Genomic DNA, 19,706 nt, shown 5'->3' on the forward strand with positions numbered 1-19,706 from the left:
ATGCAAATTTCCTCTCAAATTCCATCACAAACCTCTGCTGATTTTTCAGAACCTAGGCAGGTAGTCTTTTGTTTGGCTTCTAGGAAATGATACTAACAAAGTAAGATTTGGTTGGACTTGGAATCAGAGATCTTCATCATAGTTACTTATTGAACAACAAAATGCACACGGTAATTGTTGGCTATTACATACTCACCCACTAAACAGTGGGATTACAGGTGGTTTGTGTTTGCTATTTTTTATGTATTCTACATTTTCTTTAGTGAACATGTTTTACTGTCATCAGAAAATTAATTATTTTAATGGTCACCTCCAGTTTATTACAGAAGCTGTACTCTAGCATAACTAAGGGAGTTAACATCAAATAGTAACTTTTTGTAAACTTCACTGTAAAAAACAAAAAACCACATCATTATTTTATAATGACTTTCCCACTCACAAGAACATGGGTGGCAACCAGTAACTTTTTTATAAAAATATTTTATTTAGGACTCTCATAAGACAATACGTACATTCACATCTTGTCTTCTGAAGATTTAATGGAGAGAGGTTCACCTGAGAAACATTTCCCCTAGAAAACCCATTGTCTCTTGGCTCAACTGACACATAAAAATGCCCACAAAGATCAACTTTCTGCCAATCTGGAGAAGATCTGTTTTCTTTGATCTGCTGTCATGTGTTCACAAGCTTCTAAAATGTTTGCCAAAATCAAAGTCTGCTGAATGGTTTTTGCCTTAACCCATATTCTCCCATTCATTCCAAATACTATCTCCAGTGGGTAGAGTTTTCCCACTTCTTGTAGGATTTCACAGTCTGGAGCTAGCAGCCTGGTAAGGAAGAAGAAAGAATATTAAAACTTAAAGTGGCAGGGTGTGACCTGACTTTCCTTTAGGAGACTCCTTTTCTGGGCAGTTCTCCACAGTTATTCAAAGCTCAGCCAACATCATCCCAAGAACAAAGTACATGAAAATATTTGCTGCCTGCTTCTTCCAAGAAGCTTTACACTAATAGATATACCAGAAGTAACAACAATGGGCTATCCTCTACAAAGAAATCAAACTCCTTGGGTCAATTTTACAAAAAATGTATGAAGTTCTTCCTTGACATTATCAGAGCACCTTAATTCTAGACTTTAGAACTGTAGCTTTTTAATTATCTGTGGTGCTAAAAGAACACTTTAAACTTATTTTCCTGACCACATAAGTTTTTCCCTGGTATTAAATTCAATACTTGGAGAGGAGCATTGACTGTCAAACCACAAAGAGTGTGCTGCTTGGTTAGTAACATGCTTCTTTAACATCTTGAATTCTCCAAATCTGCAGAATAAGTAGCAAAAAGAGACATGCAAAATAGCTCTGAACCTCAGTGACTCTGGGAGTAAAGCACTTTAATAGGGCACAGCTTTGGGAAAGTAAAGGTCTAAACACCTAACAGAGAAAGAATATGCCTCTGGGAACTTAAATCTACCAGGAAAGAAAAGCAGGAGCTTTCTGTGAATGTCTGCATAAGGATGACATCAGCCTAATTACATTTAACTTCCATTATAAGAGAAATTTGGTCATTTTGTACGATTGTAAATTGCATTTGTATTCAAGTGACTTAGAAAGGGGGAAGGCCAGTTTTCACATTTAGGCCGAATATATCAGCTCTAAGGAACAGCAGGCCTTCCAGCAGAGAAGCCAGACTCCACATCAATACAAACTGTAATGCCAAATACATCTGAACTTGATGTATTCACACTGGGAGGAGGGGCTAAGTGCGTGAGTTTACAAGTGTGCTAAAGAGATACTGATTTTTAACTTTGAGGAGATAAAGACGTTGTGAAGAATCCAAATCCCAAAGATTGGTCAGCTTTCTAGGAAGGCATACTATAAAAGACGACAGGCAAGCCAGAAGGCATCAGGACTTACTTTCTAATTAAGCCCAAAGTCACTTTAAAAAGCAGACCATCCTGTCCAATCACACCCATTCCGTTGGCTCGTCCACAGCTGTCAATACAGACCATCTCTGGTTCCATATCTTTATTAGCAACTACAAATTGGCCATAGATGAGATCTCCAACCTACGATGATAATTGAAAGATAGGTCATTTCCTCTCAGCAAACCATGCTATAGGTGCTGCTACTGATTCTCTCCAGCCATCTACAGTTCTGTGGCTCAAGGACTGACTACACTCCAGGATTCCCACACTCTGGAGCTGAAACTTAAAAGATGGCAAAATTAGTACATACACTTTTACCCTTCACCCACCAGAAAATCCTAAAACTGGGAGTCATCTCAAAGCCAGAGAAAACCTTCTAGGATTGCACTGTCCAATATGGTAGCCACTACCCACATGTAGTTAAACTTATATTTAAATTAATTAAAGTTATATATGTAAAATTCAGTTTCTCATTTGCACTATCCAAATTTCAAGTGCTCAACAGCCACGTGTGTCTAGTGGCTACCATACTAGTCAGTGCATATATGAAACATGAGCGTCACCACAGAAAGTCTTATTGGACAGCACTGCTCTAGGGAATTACAGAAACTCCTGACGTGCAAATTATACAAAGCAAAATGGAATACTGGTAATTCGTTGACACCTCTCCGTGCAAGATTTACCTTAAAAACCTCAAAGAGTTGAACTTCAAAATGATGAAACTAAGGAAATGGAGAGTAAACTTATTCCATTAAGTACCTCCTATTTGTTGGTGACTATAGGAACTAGAGAGGAACAAAACATTCCCTGCCTTTTAGAAGCATTTGGTCTCGGAGGGCAATGGAGATATATATATAGACAACAAACTTCATTCAAGGCTGAATCTAGTATGTAAAGTGACTGAAAATCAGGGATGTTTTTACAGAGTGGTGGTGTTCAGCCTGGGTCTTAAAGGATGACCATGTGTTCCATAGGTTGAGAAGGGGATAGAGCAATCCAGACAGAGGGAACAAGGGTACAAGGGCAAGAAATTATGAATTCAGTAGTGCTGTTAAATAGTTTGGTGTGGTTTAGGCAGGGCCATATGGAGGCTGTAATTATGGATGAGGGAAAACCTCTGGAGTATAAATACCAAGAACATACGTAGGCTTTGAAGGAATTTTTTCGAGGAAGGAGAGTGTGAGGATGTCAGCTCGTAAAAGCCTGGATGAAGAGCAAAAGTGTACAGGCAGGATGTTAATAAGGAGGTCACTGACTAAATCCAGTCAAGAAATAGCTAAAGCCTGAACTTGCAAAGTGGAGATAAAAGGGTGGACGTGGAAGATCAGAGAGAGACTCAAAAAGGATTAATAAGATTAAGCAACTAAAGACACAAGAAAGGTGAGTGAGAAAGGGCAAAGAAACCAACGAATTTCTGGTTTGGATGGATAGGAAGAGTGTGGCCATGCTACCTAAAAAGTCCAAATTAAAAACTTGGGGTAACAAGACTGCTCCTGTCAGCTGGATTGTTGGCAAACAGTGATGTGACTGAAGCTGTGAGATGCCAGTCCTGGGACCCACATCCAGAGTAGATGGATGGCTGATAAAACAGCAATTTGCACTGCTTTTCCCTCCTTCCTCCCTGAGCCTATGGCTTCCTTCCTTGTCCAGTGTATACAGGCATAACAAATAACAATGGAGAGAACAGATATAACCTTTCAACTCAGTAAAGATGAAAACATCCCCCAGCACAGCAAATGTAAAATAAGTACAGACTCTGGTCCCAGAGCTGGAACAGCGGAAGGAACTCTTGAAGCCTGGAGTGATTACATAGATGCCCCAAGATCATCCTATAGAACTGGGAAAATAGGACAATTTAGGTAGCCTTCTGGATATCTGAGTATTTAGGGAATGGATATTTTTCTTACTTTTGAAACCAAAGGTTCTGTCATTACCTGCACATTTGGTCTGTTTCTTTTAGTTGCACCTTCAAATGCCAAGTAAGACAAAGAAGCTGGCTCACTCCCTCCAACATCAACTTTGAAAATATCTCCCGACTTAGCTGTCACTATGCCAATCACATGGTCTCCTTTCACTGGGACATACTACAAAAGAAAACAGAATGAGAGAACAACCATAAATGACAGTCATTCTGAAGACATCTTCAGCAAGCCCTTAGCGGTTACTTTATTATGTTTGTCAGTAGAGATATTTAGAAAATATTTTGAAATCCAAGTGTACAAATCAATACAAATTGGGGGGGGATGTAATTAAATTTATTTTTACTTATTTACTTTTTTTTCCTTTTTGCCAGGGGAGGCAATTTATTTTGTTTATTTTTTGAGGAGGTACCAGGCATCAAACCCAGGACCTTGTGCATGCTAAGCAGTTGCTCTACCACTTGGGCTATACTCTACCCCAAATCAATACAAATCTTACAACAAACTTGGTCATACGCCACTTTCAGTAAAAGAAAAAACAATCACATGATAAACTCAGATTTGCAGCTTCCAATAGTCTGTTCATTTAAGTCAGTATCCCATACCTCTTCTGTATCCTTATCAGGAACTCCCTAACTTCTGTTTGCATGGGTCCAGTGGCACAGGGGGTCCTCACAACCAAGGAAGGCCATTCCATTGTTGGGCAACTTTTCCTACATGAGTTCTTATTTATTCTAAGAGAAATTTAACTCCCTGTGACATCTACTGATAAAGCCTAGTTCTTTGAGACCCTGAAAGACAACTCTGCTGCTCCCTGACCTTTGGGGTTTTGAAAACTGGCCATGTCTCACAGTCCTTATCTCCTTATATGCCAAGATTTCCGGGCTCCTTTCTCTCCTGATCGCCCATCTCGGGCCACGTTCCAGTTGTTCACAGTCCCTCTAAAGGAGATGCAGAGGTAAGCTCAAGGCTGCGGGGGCTCTAGGCTAGCCTTAAGAAAGGAGGGCTCCTGGGCCCCTTCGCTGCTTCTTTCGAGGAATCTCCCCAGACTTCTCCCGGCCGTACCACCCCTCCGAAGTTCCAGCTCACCCGCTTCTGCTGCGAGTCCACCCAGTAAACGCCACCACCGCCGCCGCCGCCGCCGGGCTCTTTGTGACGGAGGCGGCCGCACTTGGTGACCAGCAGCCGGTCGCCACAGCGCCGCAAGCCTGGGCCGCAAACCACGCGCACACGGGAGCGCGCCCCGGCGTTCAGACGCAGCGGTCGCTCCCCTGCACCCCCTGGGCCTTCTCCGTCCTCCTGCTCCGGCAGCAGCAGCTCTTCACCCGGTAACACCACCTGATCTAGAACCGCGCGCGCCGCCCGGGCCCTGTGGCCCGCAAAGAATTCCGCTGCGACACCCGCCGCCTCAGCCATCGCGGACGCCGCCACACACAGCTTCCGACTTCCGGTCTGTGTCCAATCGCCTGCTCGCTCAAGGCTTTCCGTTTCCGGCAACCCCGGTCTGTGGGACTTGAACCTCTCGCCTGTGAAGCCTAACAGCTGTGGGTAGGCGGGTTCCCCGAGGGTGGCTATGATTGTGTCTCTAGCCAGCCTTCTACCCTGCAGTCTGTCCGCGCATCGGCAGGAGAAACGCCCAGCTTCCGTCAGTCGCGGAGCTTCCACTGTCGGTGTCTCGGGTCGCACGCTGGGATACGTGACGCCGCCACTTTTCGTTCCGTGGGAACCTTGAGAACTAAGCAGAGGGTCTTCAGGAGTTGGCTCTCTCTTCTGACTCCGCCCTCAAAAGGACGGCTGACCTTTTACCAGAAAAAGTATTTTCTTTTACAATATGAAACCTTTTTGGTTGTTGATAGAGAAGATGTCTGTCCACACAGTGGAAAACAGAGAAGACTAAAAGAAAATAAAACTTAACTAGTCTTCTCCCTTACCCCGTTGTCTCACTTGCTAGGCTGTCAGCTAGTTCTCATTCTTTGTAGTGTAGGTTCTGACACGAAATAGGTAATGAATGTTAACATTTTGGTGTGCATAGGTGTCCCTGGCTTTTTTCCCCCCTGCAGATATATACACATCACATGAACAGCTCGACAAAATTGAGCTATCGATACTACGTGGCCCGGGAAAATCAGTAACTGCAGTTAAATCCTTGCTACTGCTTCCCCTGGAGCATTTAGTTGCCCATGTGAGAAGCAGCTGAATTCCAAATCAATATCATGCCAGGTATGCTCTTCTGAGTTTTTGGGCTCTCACTTGAAATCAGTTTCCTCTGTCAACTGGCACATCCAGCTAGCGCCAGTAGGAATCAAAGCTCCTGGGTACTGAGAAGGCTTGGTTTTTAGCTGTACTCCATTTCTACTGCCCACTTCTTTAAGGCATTTACTTCCAACCTGAATTTTCAGATTTTTAGGCTGTTTAAGACAGACTAGCTCTAAGATACCCTTCAAATTTTGCCAAGTGCTGGTGAGCCAACTGAGTAAGATAACAGAGGCCAACTGAAATGTAAGTTTTGTTGTTTTGCAGTCAGATTGTTTTAAGAACTGTTCTTGGCCTGTTATCTTTGCAGAAGAGATGGTGTAGATTCTTTTTCTCTCCTCCCCACTCCAACCCAGTTCCAGAGGGCCTGGAACCAGTAGGTATTCGATGACCAAGACTACCTCGATCGTGGCTGGCCCAAGGCCATGCCTGAATGGTGCTCAATGACCTAGGGTCCCGGCCAGGCAGAGTGAGAGGTCGGGAAATGATTCCTGTATTATCCCCACGTGGGTAGAGGAGTCTCCTCAGAAACTCGGCCCAAACCTGGCTGAGGAGGCCTATCAAGGACACTTCCCTGTGGGGGCGACACATGGGCATCCGTCTGGCTCATTCCCAAGTTCACAGACTATGGCGGACGCCTGGAGAAGAGCAGCCACCTGAGACCGGAAACTCAGGCCGGCAGGGGCGGGGTCGAAAGCACCTCGCGGGCGGAGCCCTACCCGGCACGCCCCGAGGGGCGGGCCCAGAGGGCGCGGCGCGCGGGAAGGCTGCCTGGCTGCTGCACCGCGTGCCACTACTTATGTGGTTCGCGGGCTCGGCGTCGTGCGGCAGCTGGTAAGTGCGCACATACTGCCGGGGTCGGGCGGCTGGCTGACCAGGGGACGCGGAGGTCCGCCGCGTGCGGGTGGGTGGGAAACCAAGACCGCAAGCGAGCGTGCGGGGCCCGGCTCTGAGCCGCGGACCTGGACTAAGGCGGCGTTGGAGTCCGGTTGTGTCGCGGTTGCGAAATTCACGTTTCTGAACGGCTCATGCAGCTTTTTCTGGGTGTGAAAGTAGCCGAGGGCGACTGGGGATTGCAGAGAAGGCCGGGGCGAGCAGTCGGCGGCGCACCTTCCTATGTCGAGAACATGCCTTGATTTCGGCCTGCGCGTGGGGGATCCTGGGGGATCAGCCCGGGTAGATTAGACCTCTTCTTGTTTAGGGGTCTTGCCGGCCTAGAGCCAGTGCAGTAGGGGCGGTGCTGCCCTCGACTGCCTCTGGGATACATCTCCTCATGCTTCAGTATTTCCCCTGGGGAAATGACATTGCCCTTCGGAAAGGTTGGACCAGACCTCGGCCTTCTGGACTGTTTCCCCAAACTTCCTCTTTCGAAATCTTTTCTACTTGAGAAGTTGGAAAAGTGGCATCTCGGGGTTGCTTTTCTTTGTTGACTGGTGAAGTTGGGCGTTTTTGTAGCTTTCAATTAACGAAACTAGTTGAGCATTTGCTGTGAGCCAGGAATTGAGCTGGGTAATTGAGCCAGGTAGTTAGCTGAATCATGGTCCCTGCCCTAGGGGAATTCACTGTTGCCATATGAAAATACCAAATGTTATCATGTGTGTAACAACCTGTCTGATTAGAATGTCAGCCCCGGGGAGTACAAAGGATGAAATGGTTACTTCTATGTGGGAGGAAGGTAGGAGTCAGGATAGGTGTCCCAAAAGAGGTAGTATTTGACTGAACCTTTAAAATTTCTTAGTTCACTGGTTTCTAAAAAGTACAAATGAACTGCATGCTGATTTATATACAGAAATTAATAGTAAAAGAATCCATGGAAGTGTTAATATCTTTAATGAAAATACTCACAATTATCACTGCACAAGTGAGAGTCCACTTGGTACAGATGTTTTTAATTACAAATGATCATGGCTAGAAAGAACTAGAGCACTTTAAAGGGTATAAGAAAAGCAGATATAAGGAACAGCCATTACCCCTAGTGCTTAGCTCACCCAAGGAAAAACCTCTCTCCACTGTCCAGGACTGATTGAGACCTTGATAGAGGGGAAGGACACAGTCATGGCTCATTAAATGGCAAGAAGTCAGTGGGAATCTGTGGTAGTGGAACTTGCTAGAAATCCACCCTACAGAACCTGCTGGCACTTCTAGGGTGCTGGGGAAAGCTATTCCTGCGGAAATGTCTCCTGGAAGCCTCTGTTACAAAACAGCCCTGTAGGTGCTAGGGAAAACTATTGGCTGCTGGGTGCTTCTGGCCCCCAAACAAAGCAGGAGCAGGTGCTGGAGAAGGTGTGGTGCTGCAGAAGTATACTAGATAGCGCACTGGAACCACAAAGCAAAACTCATTCCTCTTTCAGTGCCTCTGCAGGGCTTTCTATCTACACAGCTTGTCTTCCTGATAGATAACAAAGGAAAAATATTTTTAACGCCAAGATCTATTTTCTCAGAGTAGGCAGTGAAGGGTGAGTTTAGAGCTGAATGGCAGTACACTGATAACTGGCCCAAGGTCGTATGAGGTTGTAAGATCAACAAATTCATCAGTAACAGCAGTAGGGTAGAGTCTGCCCAGGCCCAGATGTCTTCACTGACTAATTGCACGAAATATTTAAAGAATTAATACCTCTTCTTCACAAACTCTTCCTAAAAAATAGGAGAGGAGGGAGCATATCCCAACTCATTCTTTGAGGCCAGTATTAACCTGATATCAAAAGCAAAGATATCATAGGAAAAAAAAAAAACTCAGTATCTTCCGTACACCTGGGTCAGGCTCTAGGCATCACTTAGTTGTCAGTCTTAAAACAACTGTGACAGGGTAGAGGTTAGCTCTTCTTCAAGCTTCCGAAACCTACCCCAAATCTCACTCCAAAACCAAAAATGATACTTTACCCCCCAATACATGCAGCATTTTAAAAACTGCTTTACACACTATATATTTCAGACACTTTAAATATAGTTATTTTTAGTAAATTTATTAATTGTGCAACCGTCACCAAAATCCAGTTTTAGAACACTTTAGTGACCCTAAAAATATCCCTCATGCGCATTTGTAATCAACTCCCGTTCCCACCCCAGCTCCACATAATGACTAATCTACTTTCTGTCTCATAGGCTATAAGCCTTTTCTGGACATTTCATACAGATGGAATCATACAACTTATAGTGTTTTTGTTCTGGCTTCTTTCACTTACCTTGATGTTTTTAAAATTCATCTATGTTTGTAGCATGCATTAGTAGCTCATTACTTTTTATTTCTGAGTAGTATTCTGTTGTATAGATACACTACATTTTGTTTATCCATTCAGGTTTTCACTTTTTGGCTCTTGTGAATAATGCAATTAACAATTGCATACAAGTCTTTTTGTGGATGTATGAGTTCATTTCTCTGGGAAAGAACTACTGGGCTCTGTGATAAATTTATATTTAACTTTTCAAGAAACTGCCAAACTTTTCTAAAGTTGCAGCACCACTTTACATTTCCACCACCATAAAGGTTCCAGTTTCTCTACATCCTCACCAATACTTGTTATTGTCTTTTTTATTACACCAAGTGTGAAGTGTTATCTCATTGTGGTTTTAATTTGAATTTCCCTAAGAGTGATGTTGAGCATCTTTGCATGTCCTTAATGGCCATCTGTATGTCTAATTTGGTGAAATGTCTGTTTAGATATTTTACCCATTTTTAAAGTATGTTGTCTTCTTACTGAGTTATAAAATGTTTTAAAATGTATTCTGGATATAAATTCTTTATGAGGTATATAATTTGCAAATATTTTTTATGAGTCTGTGAACTGTCTTTCCATTTTCATAATGGTATCTTTTGAAGCATGTTTCTAATTTTGATGATGTTCAGTGTAAAAAGTTTTTTTGGATTGTGCTGTAGTATGAAGACTGGTGGTGGAACCCAGTCTCTGTATTTCAAAACCATGAAGTGTCTGGTATTTCTACAAAACAAAACAAAAAATTTTAAACTCTAGTTGGCCAATAGTAACTGTTATTTATACACTCACCTAATGTCAAGCCCTGTGCCTGGGTACATACCTCAGATGGTTTCATGAACTGGCTTTTTAAGCTAGCAGATGCAGCTTGTAGACGTTTTTGTGTGTATTTGTCCCACAGGTTTTTAAAAAATAATTTTTAAGTACTTTTTTTGTTTCTTGTTGAGCCAGAATCCTTTTCCTGATTGCTCAAGGGGACTTGTAATCAGTGGGAGTTGGACCAGGAGGTACCATCTTTCATTTAAGCCCAGATATACAAACTAGCTATCCAGGCCATTCCTTTGGTAGCCCATCCAAACCTGTCTTTGCTTCCTTTCAGTGTCTTCTCCACCTTGTGACAAGTAGATTTTGGAAAAAGTTACCTGTGGTGACCCTGAACTTGCACCTTTATGAGACTCAGCAGGAAGAGAAGTCCAAACCCATCAGCCATTACCCTACTCCCTACAAAAAGGACCTGTCTTTTGACATTGTAGAGCTCATGGAGGAGATAGAAAAGAAGGTGAGACACTCACCTTATGCAGGGAGTCACAGCCAGTGCAGACCTTTGTCTGCTAGAGTATAAATCCCTGGAACTGGTTGTCCCAGTCTGCCCAAGTTCCTCCTGTGGATGAACCCTTCCTTTGGGGTCCAGTTGTATCCCAGTCAGAATGACGTGCATTTTTTTCCTCTTTCTTAGGCACAGCTTCTTAAGTTCTGAGATTCCTCTTTGTCACTCAGTCCTCTGCTCACTGAGGTGGGTGCTGTAGTTCTCTCTGGCACCATAGCATGGTGTGAAGATAGACCCATGAGATACGTGCCAGCTGCTTCAACAAGTGTGAGAGGTACCTTGCTCTTTCCTGCAATTACATGTTGAAAAATTAGAAAAATTAAATAAGCAGAAAATTAAAAAATAAAAATTACCTCATTCCACTAAAGTCAGCCACTGCTAGCATTTTTCTTCCCTATTTTCTTTGTATAAATATACATGTAACTTTTTTTTTAATGAGATCATGGTATGAAGATTTTTCTAGGTCAATGTGATGTTTAGTGACTGCATGATATAGCATTGCTAATAGAGATATTTTAATTTATTTCAGCAATCTCCCAATCTTGTACATTAAGGACTTGTAACAGATGTTTATGCATATATCTTTTTGAACATCCCTGAATTATTTCTTGAGGGTACTTTTTAAAGCTGGTGTTTTATATTGCCAAATTATAAAACTCTTCTTTGAACACAGATGTTTGCTTTAAACTTTTGTTTTTCAACCTTGGTGCTGGTACTTTGTGGATTTTTTCCAAACAAAATCTTGTGTAGAAATCCATTATATAGAAAAGATAGAAGGGAGGATATAGCTCAGTGGTAGAGTGCCTGCTTAGCATGCACAAGGTCCTGGGTTCAATCCCCAGTACTTCCATTTGAAAAAAAGAAGATGAAGAGGAAAAGATAAAAACCCAAATGGTCTGAAGGGAAAGGTTTGGAACCCTCAGCCTCTTTCTCAGTACCTGTCCACACCTCCTCACTTCCTCACCTCCTGCCCAGCCCCTGCTATGGCTGATATAAATGATTCTTTCTACCATGTGTTCTAGACCAGTAATGAACCTGTACCATCTATTATTAGGGCACTTTCAGCTACAAGTAAGAGAAAATCCAATTCAGTTGGTATAACAGTAAGGACAATTCAGAGTCTCACATAACAGCAGGTCCAGACACAGAGTGAATCCAGTGGCTCAGTGATAAGGTCAAAGATCAAGTTCTTTGCATTTTTTGGCTCTGTCTTCCTTAATGTGATGACTCTGTGCTCAGACTTGGGACCTCCTGGTCTCTCCATGGCTATAGCAGCAGCAAACATTACATCCCTGCACAACCCCTGGATGTAATGGAAGGGGCATGGAGGCTACACCCTTTTCTCATATTCCTTTTGGAGAGAGAAGGCTCCTAGCTGATTTCCCTGTTTCTTATTGGGCACAATGGTATCACATGCCCATTCCTAGGCCAATCACTGACAAGTAGAATAGAATCACTATAGTTGGTTTAGACCAATCAGGATTCACCCACTAGAGTTGGGAAAGGGCTTGGCCATCCCTGGGGCCCATGGCAATCTGATATCTGAACAACAGTCAGGTTCAGTTGTCAAGGGAAAAGGGAAGAAATGGCTGCTGGGTAGCAGCCAACATAACATCTGCCATAACATCCCATTAGAAAACATACTGAAAACCCAATGTCAAACTCCCAAGACTGCCTCTTACATTTGGTATAGCCTAGGGCAAGTCACTGAACCTCTCCAGGCCTCAGTTTCCTTATCTGTAAACTGGGGATAATGATACCTGCCTTACTACCTTACAGAGTTGTGGAGAAGGAAGAATGAGATTGGATGTATGAAAGAACTTTACAAAGTACTTTACTAATATCAAGACTTGTTACTGATTTAATTCTTAGAAATAAACAAGCACCACCAACCCCTCTGTGAAAAGGGAGGAAATCAGTAAAATCTAAATTCTAAGAAGCGTCATTTGGTTTACTTACAAATTCACTCTCTAAGTTTCATAACATGACTTACCAAAAAGAAATCACCTTTAGAAGTAACACTTAAAATACCCTAAAAGGTGAACGTATGTGTGGACTGTGCTTTTCACAAGGCTGTGGCTTCCTAAGATTGCATCTGGCATTCAGCAGACAGTATGGGAACTACCAGTTATTGTTTGCCTATCCTGCTCTAAGTTGTCATTTTATCTTTCCTTGTTTTTTTCTTCTCTGCAGACAGGATTTTTACCAAATATATTTAAAGTGTTGCCTTATTGGCCATTGGAATTCAGAGCCTTCTTTGCTTATTACAATGCCATCTGCAACAAGGAAACACGTTAGTGGAAAAACAGTGCTAAATCATTCTTGGATAAGATTCAGGGGCCTGCTTGCTAGAGGTCCTTCCCACATAGTCCCAGATCACTTTGGAGCTAGGAAGAAGCCCAGAAAGACTGTAGTTGGCTGAGACAGCCTCCAGATTCTGAGGCTGGGGTCTGAATGCAACTTTACAGTTATATGTATGGAACTGAAATAAGTTTGGTAATAACTCTGGCTCATCTTTCTAATTTTGTTCTAAAAATCCCTTTGGCTCCCTACACCCCCCTAGATAATAAAGTTCAGGGATTTTAGACTGGCAATAATGCATTTCTTACTTAGGGTTCAGGTTAGGCTGCTGTTAGCCAGATCCAAAGACACATTGGTTTAAATAAGATGTTTTTTTCCTCTCTCTCACCTATAGTCCCATGTGAGCTGTTGAGGGGCATCACAGTGTTGTTTGCTGTCTGAGATTGCTCTTGGTTACATGTTCATGCTGGCTCACTACTGCCACCATCAGAAAGAGACAGATGGACACTTGTGGGCACACATTCCTTCCTTTTAAGGTCATGACATGGAGGTCACACTCATCACTTCCATTTACATCCCATTAGCTAGAACTTCATTACATCTAGCTGTCAGGGAAGCTGTGTGGTCACGTGCCCAGCTAAAATTAAGGGATTCTATTATTAAAAGAAGAGGGAGAAGCAGGGACTGGGAGATATCTGTCACAATGATTCTCCATGGCCTAACACCAGCTTGCCTTCCCGGTCTCATTTCCTCCAGCCCCTCTTTATGTTCTGACCAGTCAAGGTGAGCTACATTTTACTCCTCAGAGCACTCAGGTCTCATGATATCGCCCCTCTTTAACTTGGCTCACACTTCACTGTGCCCCTGGGATGCCTTTTATCCTGTCCACGCTTTGTGAATCTGAACTTTCCTCCGAAGTCCATCTCATCTGCCTTCACTTACAAGGGCCTCTTCCTCCACTGAACTCCACAGCCTCCTTCATCTGTCCTTCTTCAGTGGCATGCTGAGTGCCTACTGCTTTATCTTTCCACAGCTGCCACAGCTTCTCCATCTCAGTGGGAAGAGACAGGTCCTGTGTTCAAATCTGATTCTGCCATAAATCTGCACGTGAACTTCAGCAAAGTACGTAAATGTCCCAAAGCCTTGGTTTTCTTACTAGTAAAGTGGCATTAATACTCACTCTGCAGAGCTGGGGTGAGGATTATGTAAAGTTCCCAGAATGGTGCCAGGTACCAACGTGGATTCCCTCCTTCTCTGCCTCTGCTGACCCCTAAGGAGCAGGTCCCCTGAGGTTAGGACCTTTTAAAAAAGTGTTAGTCCAGTACCTGATGGGCCTCAGAAAATATTTCTTGAATTTAGTCATTCATTTAGCACATATTTTTCTGAGCAACCACTATATGTCAGGCATTCCTCTGGGGAGATAGTGGTGAACAAGTCAGAAAACGCCTAGACTTTCAAACATATCCTAGAGAGAAGAAAACAGTGAACAACCAAATAAGATAAAAGGATAAGTTGACTTCAGAAAGTGTTAAGTGTCACGAAGAAAGTAAAACAGGGTAGCTAGGAGCAAGGGACTGGGAATGAATGCATGAGTGAATGGGTGGGTGCGTAGGTGGATGGGCAACCTGCTAAAATATGGTGGCGCCTGTCTGGGTTCTTCTGAGCTGCTGTCCAGGGCTTATGGCAGCTCTCCTCTCCTCTCCCTTCCCAGGCCAGCTCAGCAGAGCTGACAAAGAACTCATCATTGTGGTGACCAGCCTAGCCAATAGGTATACATACAGCGTGGCTGTCCACAGTGCTTGGTACAGGGTCTTCTTAAAGAACCCAGTGCTCTCTGACCAGGTGAGTGTCTACCTCTCCTCTTCCAGTTTCCCATCCCTGTGCCCACCTGCTTCTGTGTGTACCTGATAGTTAGGACCAGTGGTTAGCTAAGCTGAAGCTTCATGCCAGACCTGGTATTGGATACTCGGCAGACGTTCTCTTGAATGCACCCAACTCCCCGTCTAAGTTGAGCCTTATTACAAGCATTTTACCTTGCAGGTGCAGAGCTGGAGCTTAATGTGGGGCATACAACTAGAATGTGGCCGAGTCCCCTTTCAAAGCTTGCACTCTTTCTGCTACATTATACTGTTTGCACTTCCCAGTGTGAATTTATAGTCTACCCACTACTTATTCCTAATGGGCCCAAACCAGTTTCTTAGGCTTCCTTTTATTTCTTACTGCTGGGTTACCCAAGCCTGGCCCAGTCAGCCTCCCATTCTGGAGCCGCCTCTACCAACCCTTTCCCAACAAGACTGGTAGTGAAATGGGTCTCAGTCCCCAAGCCAACAGCTTACCCTCTCTTTGTTTCATCCAAAGTCAGGCTCTTTGGGTGCCAGAGGTCATGCTAATTCTTCCCAGAGAATGGACTGAAGATAAAGACGCAGCAAATATGGGTTTGTCACCATGCTTACAAAATCCTACTGATCCCTACTATGAAATTCCTGATCCTCTGGGCCAAAGAACAGAAACATCTGTTCTCTGCACTTATTCCTGAGGGAGGGTCATCTTCCCTCCTGACTCCACCTGAATGGAGACCTTGAAAATTATTTCCTGAGGGCTTCCTTTGCCAGCTTGAAGCAAAACAAGACAGGTACATCATCTCCTTGGCCTGCTGAGAGCCTCCTGCCTAGCCACCAGGCCTCACCCAGGATCAGTCTCTCCCTTGTGACCTTCGGATGTGCTGTTACACCATGGTTTGCTGGAACTGTTCTTCCTGTTTTTAGGTGGTTAGTGGTTTCCAGTATTTTGCTTCAGCAAGGGTAATGGAATCCAGTACGCTTGGATTCAGATCCCACCTCTGCCACTCTCTAGCTTTGTAACCTTGGGTAAGTCATTTCACCTCTCCGAGCTTCAGTTTCTTTGCCAATAAAACTGGGGGTGATAATAAAAGTACTACTTCCTAGGATTTTACAAGAATTACATAAGATAATGAATATGAAGCACTGAACACATTCTTGGCACATAGTAATTGCTTAAGTGTCAGCTATTAATTTTGCAAATATTGTGTCTTATTTGGGATTAAGTGAGGACAAAGGGATAATTATCTGAACTTCCCTTTTCTCATATGAAAAGGCTGGGATTTGGGGTCCTTAAGTATTAAGAGTCTCTGAGTCTTGGTTCTGAGGATTTTGATGCCATAGGTGTTTGGAGGAGAGAGAAGTGCTTGTAGTCTGAGTGAGCAAAGATTTCCTGTTAGAGGTGGTGCTGAGCTAGAATTCAGGTTTGTATTACACTGGACTTGACCAAGATACTTATCTGTCTAGAAAGTTTATATTGGCTTGACTTTGCCCCTTTACTCTAACCTTGGGTTCTTTCATTAATGCCTATTTCGTTAGGCCTTGTGTTTCATTGGCTGCATTGTAATGAACGGAGATTCTGCTTCTGACTGTGTGTTTTCTTGGAAGTCTGTGTGAACTGGAGAAAGTCTGACCTCCCTGCCCGGGAAAAGGCGATGCTGGAGTTTGCACTTGCTGTTTCCTGAGCTGATGAAATAACAGATGATCATTTCAAAAAGCTCGCGGTGCATGGCTTCAACCAGAAGATGCCTGGGATATAGCTGCAATTTCAGCTTTTTATGCCATGTCAAACTGTCTTGCTCATTTTGTCAATCTTGTTCCCCCAAAAAGAATTCTATTTGATGGGTAGAACCAGTAACGTCAGAGACATAAGGAGTGAACCTGCTGCTCCCAAAGTATAAAAGCCTGGACAGAAAGGCCCGTGTTTACATTCAGGACCATTGCATTATAAGATATCAGTTGGGAGTTAAATTTAAAAATGTTTAGTCAATGAATAGGGAAGAAAGTAAATAAATTTATTCCCTGCTTGCTTGATGAGATAGATCCTAAGGGACATGCATGTGATACTTGGGCCTAGGGGAAACCTTTGCCAATATTTCACTCTTGCTGTGATCTGGAAGGAGCATCAGGGGGCAAAGGAGTTCAGAGAATGCTTTGGGCATTTCTGATGAACTGATATCTGTGAATTTCAGCAACTGAGGTTGAAAATTTTTTAGCTTTCAAAAATAGTGTTTAATAAATATTGGTCTATATAGACTGGTTTGAAATCAATTCCTTGTTAACATGGTTGTACTTAAAGGCTCTCACAGGCAGTGGGTAAATAGAAGCAGGTGCAAAATTGTTCTGTCTTTAATGCCTTTTTCATTAACCTCCAGTGATTTTTTTTTAACTGAAGGGTTATAAAATCATAGTCATCTCAATAGAATCTTAGTCCTTATGTAGTTTATTCTTATTTTAGGTTTTAGTAAAAATATTTGGAACAAGAGAGCACCCACATTTTAAGTAGAAGCATAAGAAAAAAAAACCTGACATTACTAAATGACTTGTTCTGCATGTGACAACCACCACTGCCTGAAGTTTGTGGCTATCTTAACTTTTCAAGAATCATTTTCATTATCTAACTGATAGAGGTACTTGCAAACCTACAAAATGTTTTGGCTCCCACTTAGCTTCTTTAGATTCTGTAAATTGCCAGTGAACAGTTCTTAATCAGTTTGGGGGCTCTAGTGTGTTAATTCTGAGTTGCCTGAATGGTGAAATCTGATTATCTTGAGACAGCACAAACTCTTGTTACAGAGTTTGTGTTTTTCTGTGGAATCATATCTTAAATACCTTGGAATATGTAACCTTTTAAAACTGAGTTTTATTTTACTTATTGAGAAAGTTAATAACATTGGTAAAACTATCACAGTCAAGGTTTTATAAACCAAAAAAATTTTAGCCATTGACCATAACTTGGGAATCAAGCAGAGGGCATTTATTAAGCATTTGCTGCAGTCAAAAGTTGTGGGTCACTAAGGTCATAAAACAAACCTCTGCCTCTTACATGGGGAATATCTCTAGAGGAATGGCTATCGTGATGTTCTCTGAACACAGGATGCTTGCTTCTTGCCCTTTTTTCAGTCAGCTGGTGGACAAGAGAGCAGAATAACTAATAACTTTGCTGGTGGGAGGACCTGCTGAAAGTTCAGCTCTCTCTGAATCCCATTCCTTTCCTCCAGAGATCCTTCAGATCTATCCTGGACAGTCACCAGATGGGAGCTTTTCAACTTATTTCTTGATCAAGGCCTAGAAGAGTTGTCAGTTCTTATATCTGCCTCTTGTTGTACCTCAAGCTTCCCTTCACAGAAGACTCTCCTTCCCTCGTCAAGAAACATCCCAGTTCCAGTTAACCTTTTGAGGCCCTTGGGGGCCTTGCATCTGTTACGCTCTCCATACCCTGCTTGGCAGACATAAGCAGGATTGACCCTCGACTCTGTTGTTTGTATGGTTGGATTAACTCACATCTCCAGCTACCTTCTGTGACTCCTGGCTGGATATATGCTCCTTCGTGCATAGAGGACGGCTTTGGCCAGTAGGTCAGGTTAGGGAGTTGGGCAGATATCCAAGGCACCAGTAGGCCAATTTTCCAGGAACTGTACAAACCAGGGCTTTTTAGCGCAGAAGTTGACGAGTCCCTAGATTCCCAGGCCGAGTAGGCAGTACAACATGCAATTTACTGTGTGTGAGCAGCACGTAATATGGTCATGTCTCCTTTTTCTGAGCTCAGTGTAAAGTAGGGATGATTATGTGAACAGCACATAATCATACCCAGCCTCTTAGACTGACTAGTCAGGCCCTGTCATCCCCAAGGACACAGTCCGGTCACTGACAACCACATACTGACAATGTCGCACGCGGTGCCCAGATGCCACCACCACCCTATGCAGCCCAGACCGTGAGCATCCTCAGTTAGGCACAAATACATCTTAGTAACTCCCAACCTCCAACTCCCCAGGCTGCGGCTGCACACGAGTCGGGCGGTGTCCCCACTTTCTTGGTCCCCGGCGGATGACGGCCGAAGGGCGGCGCGGGTTTCCCAGCCGGCAGGGTTAGGCCGCCGCACGCCGGAAGTGGCGGCTGGAGCGGGACCGCTGAGGTGTCGGCCGGCGGGGCAGCGGCCCGGAGCGGGGGGCGGGGGCGTTGGTCATGTTTCCCTTCGGGCCCCGTAGCCCCGGAGGGGAAGGGGCGGCCGGAGCCCGGGCTGAGGAGCCGGCACTCCACGAGGGGCAGGAGGCAGCCGCCGGGCCGCTCCCTTCCCCGCCGGCGCAGCCACAGCCCGAGGCTGACGCAGCCCCTCCCCCGTCACCCTGCCGGAACCCTCGACGCCCGCGCGCCCAATCGCTGCCCCCCGCCGGGCGCTCGGGGGCGCTCGGGTCGCCCGGGGCTCTAGAATCCTCAATCGCTTCGCCCAAGGGAGAGTCGCCACCGCCCTCCCCGCCTCTCTGGCTACAGGGGCCAGACGGCCGGGTCGGGAGCCGGGGCTGGCACGGCCTCAGCGCCGGCCTGGGCGGCCCTGGCGCCGGGCTGTTCGGGTGGCTAAGAGAGCGCAGCTTGGGCCGCGGGCTGTTCGTGGACCCGGCGCGGGACAATTTCCGCACCATGACTAACCTCTATGGTTCCATCCATCCCGCGGACTCGGTGTACCTCAGCACTCGCACCCACGGGGCCGTCTTCAACCTCGAGTACTCGCCCGACGGGTAAGCGCGGCCCCTCGGAGGGCGGGAAGCCGCCTCCGCCTGGCGCGGCTGCCCAGGGCCCGCTCGCTCGGTCCGGACCGGGGTTTGCGAGTCCGTTTGGGGCGGCCGGCCTTCATGCCCCTGGCTTTTTGTGAAGCGCTCTGTCACTGTTGGAGGACCCGCCCGGCCCTAGGAGGCTGGCGGGCCCGGGACTCATTTG

The 19,706-nt window shown here is 44.7% G+C and overlaps 2 protein-coding genes and 2 long non-coding RNA genes across 8 annotated transcripts in view; 2 read left to right on the forward strand and 2 right to left on the reverse strand.

The window, feature by feature from the left end:
* Positions 1–365: 365 nt before the first annotated feature.
* EXOSC3 (exosome component 3) lies at positions 366–5,705 on the reverse strand. 3 transcript variants are annotated; one of them, XM_006204077.4, is made up of 4 exons: positions 4,930–5,307; positions 3,856–4,005; positions 1,911–2,062; positions 366–827 (listed from the first exon to the last, which is right to left on the reverse strand). In XM_006204077.4, exons 1-4 carry the CDS (start codon positions 5,254–5,256, stop codon positions 626–628), a joined length of 831 nt encoding a protein of 276 aa, XP_006204139.1. In that variant the 5' UTR covers positions 5,257–5,307; the 3' UTR covers positions 366–625. The 3 variants fall into 3 exon arrangements, with proteins under 3 accessions (XP_006204139.1, XP_015094466.1, XP_072815870.1); XM_015238980.3 differs by lacking the exon at positions 1,911–2,062 and having other exon boundaries at positions 666–827; positions 4,930–5,327; XM_072959769.1 differs by lacking the exon at positions 366–827 and having other exon boundaries at positions 2,007–2,203; positions 4,930–5,705.
* LOC140696086 (uncharacterized) lies at positions 5,262–16,994 on the forward strand. Its single transcript, XR_012072090.1, has 7 exons — positions 5,262–5,388; positions 10,402–10,581; positions 10,759–10,903; positions 13,964–14,052; positions 14,642–14,772; positions 15,696–15,797; positions 16,308–16,994. It is a non-coding gene; the product is annotated as an uncharacterized lncRNA (long non-coding RNA).
* On the reverse strand, positions 7,908–18,895 carry LOC140696087 (uncharacterized). Its single transcript, XR_012072091.1, has 3 exons — positions 18,752–18,895; positions 10,595–10,918; positions 7,908–8,482 (listed from the first exon to the last, which is right to left on the reverse strand). It is a non-coding gene; the product is annotated as an uncharacterized lncRNA (long non-coding RNA).
* DCAF10 (DDB1 and CUL4 associated factor 10) overlaps positions 18,892–19,706 on the forward strand; it is a 44,999-nt gene continuing 44,184 nt past the window's right edge. For all 3 annotated transcript variants that reach the window (XM_072959762.1, XM_072959761.1, XM_072959763.1), the window contains exon 1: positions 18,892–19,507. In XM_072959762.1, the coding sequence (XP_072815863.1) occupies positions 18,957–19,507 (551 nt within the window). In that variant the 5' untranslated portion in view covers positions 18,892–18,956. The remainder of the gene's footprint in view (positions 19,508–19,706) is intronic.

Source organism: Vicugna pacos, chromosome 4 (genome assembly GCF_048564905.1).
Source record: "Vicugna pacos chromosome 4, VicPac4, whole genome shotgun sequence".
NCBI lineage: Eukaryota > Metazoa > Chordata > Mammalia > Artiodactyla > Camelidae > Vicugna > Vicugna pacos.

Excerpts from the sequence above, each read along its gene's own strand:
- EXOSC3 (XM_006204077.4), bottom strand. The coding sequence starts at position 5,256 with ATGGCTGAGGCGGCGGGTGTCGCAGCGGAATTCTTTGCGGGCCACAGG. Across the intron at positions 4,006-4,929 it reads TGGACTCGCAGCAGAAGCGG|TATGTCCCAGTGAAAGGAGA; the intron begins GTGAGCTGGAAC and ends TTTCTTTTGTAG. Across the intron at positions 828-1,910 it reads ACTTTGGGCTTAATTAGAAA|GCTGCTAGCTCCAGACTGTG; the intron begins GTAAGTCCTGAT and ends CTTCCTTACCAG.